The sequence below is a fragment of the Empidonax traillii genome, unplaced genomic scaffold (genome assembly GCF_003031625.1).
Source record: "Empidonax traillii isolate 1590-97213 ecotype Southwest subspecies unplaced genomic scaffold, ASM303162v1 scaffold748:size532870, whole genome shotgun sequence".
Lineage (NCBI taxonomy): Eukaryota > Metazoa > Chordata > Aves > Passeriformes > Tyrannidae > Empidonax > Empidonax traillii.
Genome location: NW_020955941.1, coordinates 239,993 through 243,856, shown reverse-complemented (window position 1 = coordinate 243,856; position 3,864 = coordinate 239,993). Strand labels below are relative to the sequence as shown.

Sequence of the window (3,864 nt, the reverse complement as noted above, 5' to 3'; positions counted from 1 at the left end):
CCTGTAGTTGTACTGTTTGTTAAGCTGTCTCTCCATCATATTTCATTGAAATCTAGCAAACTCAGATGTGGCAGAGGATGGGTGTGGGCAGCTGACCAAGCAAGAAACTCCTTATTTCCCCACTGGACACCTGCACAGCAGCCACACACATGCAGGCTGTAGCAGGCTGTTCGTTTCCAGCCAGAATTGGGAAATATAAGATAGTCTGAAGAAGATGACCAGTCTGCATTGCATTCTCAGAGGTGACCATGAAGATTTTGAGGACCTGCTTGCTCTGTGCTTATGTGTCTGTGGCTTTGTCCCTCAAAGGGACAATGCCAAGGGAAGAGGGTTTTATAACAGACCTGGGATACCTGCTGTGCTGCAGACAACTTGTCTTATCCAGGTGCTTCATTTACTCACAGATCCTCAAAGGCAATGAAGTGATTAAATGCCTTTGAGCCCTCGCACCTCAGCTGTTTTTCAGGAAGACTGGTAAGCATAAGCTCAGTAAAGCTTACAGGGAATGGAGATCACTATTGCTATTTTGCTTGTTTCTTGCTAATTTGCCCATATTTCTGGGAAAATTAGCCAGTTAACAGCTATACTTATATCCCACACTCTCAGGACTGTAAAACTTAAGTTTTGATCCCTTGGTTTTATCTTCTGTGCTTTTATACACTGTACACTCTGTTCATTCGTGCTGCCTGGGAAAATGTAGTGTGCCTTTGAGTTGCTTACTTTGAGATCCTTCCCTGATGATCCTGATGGCTTTGGTGGCTACAATTGTGGCTGACTCAAGCATCACTTCACTGATGGTTTGGGTAAAGGTGAACAGCCATGACCGAAGAACTTCCTGACTTGCAGAGAGATCACAGCAAACCAGCTCTGAAGGACAATGGTGAAAACTGCAGTATCTGTGTATTATTTTCTCCTGCCAACTCAAGCTGTTTGTAGGAAACATTTGCTTGTATTCTTCTGGCTGTAGGGGTGAGCACAGAGGCACTGTTGGGTGAGCAGGAATTCACCCCCAATTTCAGCAAGAGTCTCCGAAGGACAGGAGGCTGAGGCCAGCATCCTGACAGGCACCGTGTGAAGTCAGATGTGCAATCTGATAGCCTGGGGAAATGCCCCAGAGGTGCCAGGGAGCTCTACTTGTCTTCACTAGGTCAGCACCAGAATTTGGCAGTCTTTGAAATAGCTATAAAACAGCTGCTGCAGATTGATCTCTCTTTTGTGGCTGCATGGGGATCACTTCCAGCGTCCTCTCAAGGTAACATTTCCTCCCCATAATGCTGAATAATGAGAAGTTTAAAAGGCCAGTGCTTGAATAGCCATGGCTTTCTCTGCAAGGGATGAGGCTCTTAGCCCTCTGCTTCCCTCTTTGTGCCTTGGAAACCAGGGTGATTGGTTACCTTAGCTGTGATTAGAGCCAGCATCCACCCTGTTTTATGACACGATTACTCCACACTTCCCTGAGCTGTGCAGTGACTGTAGCAGTGATTAGAGTTGCCAAACCTAGCTCAGTTTAATGGAACAGAGTTTTCCTGGAGGATAAAGGTGGAACCTCACCTTCTGAAAAAGGCAGAAAAGCCCAAGCATTCCCATGGCCTTGTCTGAGCTTTGATACTTCACGACCAGGAAGTAGCCCTCTCTAGTCACCTTCTTGTGCCCGTCCATCTGCTGTAGCTGAGCTGGGTAAATGCTCAGATCATTCTGCACAGTAGTCATTAATTTTGTAGAAGTAATACTTTGCAGCTTGCTTTGAAAGAGAACTCCTGAGAGTCCTGATGTTGCACACGAGTCAAATGCTTCCTTTCAGATTTCAGATCCAGACTGGGGGCTGAAACAAAAGTGCTCGGCCCATTCATTGCCACCTATAGTGTGAGGATGTGCTGCTTTGCAGACCTGCCTGCTTGTGATGATAAGCTCTTAGTGAGTGGTCGAGCTAAGCCATTTTTATCACTTGTCTCTGGCAACCTGGTCCGCAGAGTTGCTTCCCTCTAGCCCTTGCGTTCTTCCTGGAGGAGACACTGCCCGCTGCATCAGCGCAGGAATGAATCTGAGCTTCTGCTGCTGTGACGGATGAGTAGCCACGTCGTCCCTGCAAAACCAGCGAGACAAGACTGCTCCGTCCCACTTTCTCTTCCAGACAGGCAGCGTTATCCAGGCAGGGGCAGTGCGCTCAGCCGCTCCCGCTGCCTGCAGGGGTGGAAAGGCGGCTGCCTGGAGCAGGAATAGTCGCCATTGTCGCGGAGCAGCGGGAGCATCCCTGAGCGGGTTTTGCCTCAATAGAAGGAAGGCAAGAGCAATCCTGCTGTGCTTCTCTACCAGCTCTGTCAGCACAGAAACCCATGGCAGCACCTTCCTAGGGGTGTAACTAAAAAAAAAAAAAAAAAAAAAGGTCGATCTGGCAAACTTATCCTCCTTCCCCTTGGATTTGTGCTGGGGGGCTTTAAGAAGACGCTACAGAACAACAAAGCATTTCTTTTCCTCCCACCTCCCGCTCTCGGGCTCTCCGAGGCTGCCGCTGGCGGGCGGCAGCACCGCCCCCTCCCGTCCTGCCCCGCGCCCGCCGCCGTTCGAACGGGGACATGGCGGGCCCGGCCGTGCTGCCCGAGGAGTGGCGGCTGTACCTCGTCTCCTCCCGAGTCGCCACCTTCCGCAACTGGCCTTTCACCGAGGGCTGCGCCTGCACGCCCGAGCGGGTGAGCCGGGAGCGGGGGCGCGGGGCCGAGGGAGCGGGGCCGGGCGGGCGCTGAGGGGACCTTCCTGCCCTCCTTGTGCCCGCAGATGGCGGCGGCGGGTTTCGTGCACTGCCCCAGCGAGAACAGCCCCGACGTGGCGCAGTGCTTCTTCTGCCTCAAGGAGCTGGAGGGCTGGGAGCCCGACGACGACCCCCTGTGAGTACAGGCTGGTTTCCCTGGCCCCCTCCCCGACCGGCGCCGCTCCCGAGGGCGGCTCCGCTCTGGCAGCGGGAACCTCTGCTGTCAGCCCAGGTGCTCGGCGGGGGAGAACAGCTGCCTGTGGCTTGTTGGGAGCTATTGTCTTCTATTTTCTCTTTTTCCCCCACCCCTCTTTTCAGGGAGGAACACAAAAAGCACTCTGCGGCCTGTGGTTTTCTTTCCCTTCAGAAAGAACCTGCTAACCTGACACTACAGGAGTTCCTTAAGCTGGACAAAATGCGAATAATAAAGTCAATTGTACGTACACAGAGACCGTAATGTGTCTCCAGCCCCCACCCCGTGATGTTGGAAGAGTTAGTTTCTAGCCTTGGGATTGTTTAGCTGGACTCCTTGTTCCTTACTGCAGCACTGCCGAAGTGCTTTGTTGCTTCCAGACTGGGACTGGATGAGGATGGTGTGCCCATTCCTGGCTCTCAGTCTTTGCTCTATGCGAGATGTAGCCTGATTTCCCCTTGAAGCTCGACAGTACTCTGTTTAGTGGTAGACGGTAACGTATTATTTTTACTTTCTGCAGAAAAAAGAGATTTCTCAGAAGATGACCGAGGTTGAAGATGCAGCCAAGAGAACACGCTCTAAAATAAAGAATCTGGCCTAGACTGCTGCAGCTTCACACTTGCCAGTGACATCTTTCTTGTACCGTGGCACTGCCACTGTGACTGAATGGCCTTGTTTCCCAAGGCTGCTTCCAGACTGGATTTTTCTGAGAAGCAAACTGGATTCTGCTTCACTCACCTGAGTCTGTCTAGGACTGTCTGGGGTTTGATATATTGCATCTTTTTCTGCAGCGATTCCTCCTCATCTTCCTGTTGGTTTTATTAAAGATTACTACTTATAGGTTTACTTGGTCTCTTATTTTTTATTTTTATTTTTTAAACCCAGCTGTTTAGAGATATTGCTGTATTGTAAAGATCCTGGTAGC

At 50.8% G+C, this 3,864-nt stretch overlaps 1 protein-coding gene across 2 annotated transcripts; it reads left to right on the top strand.

The window, feature by feature from the left end:
- The first annotated feature begins 2,551 nt into the window (after positions 1-2,551).
- On the top strand, positions 2,552-3,557 carry LOC114066244 (baculoviral IAP repeat-containing protein 5-like). Of its 2 annotated transcripts, XM_027900780.1 has the most exons (4): positions 2,552-2,687; positions 2,773-2,882; positions 3,065-3,182; positions 3,460-3,557. In XM_027900780.1, exons 1-4 carry the CDS (start codon positions 2,574-2,576, stop codon positions 3,538-3,540), a joined length of 423 nt encoding a protein of 140 aa, XP_027756581.1. In that variant the 5' UTR covers positions 2,552-2,573; the 3' UTR covers positions 3,541-3,557. The 2 variants fall into 2 exon arrangements, with proteins under 2 accessions (XP_027756581.1, XP_027756582.1); XM_027900781.1 differs by lacking the exons at positions 2,773-2,882; positions 3,460-3,557.
- The last annotated feature ends 307 nt before the right edge of the window (positions 3,558-3,864 follow it).

What these genes read in the sequence shown, in the direction of transcription:
- LOC114066244 (XM_027900780.1), top strand. Translation starts at nt 2,574, where the DNA reads ATGGCGGGCCCGGCCGTGCTGCCCGAGGAGTGGCGGCTGTACCTCGTC. An exon ending in GCGCCTGCACGCCCGAGCGG is followed by an intron (nt 2,688 to 2,772) that starts GTGAGCCGGGAG and finishes TTGTGCCCGCAG; the next exon opens with ATGGCGGCGGCGGGTTTCGT. An exon ending in TGCGAATAATAAAGTCAATT is followed by an intron (nt 3,183 to 3,459) that starts GTACGTACACAG and finishes TACTTTCTGCAG; the next exon opens with AAAAAAGAGATTTCTCAGAA.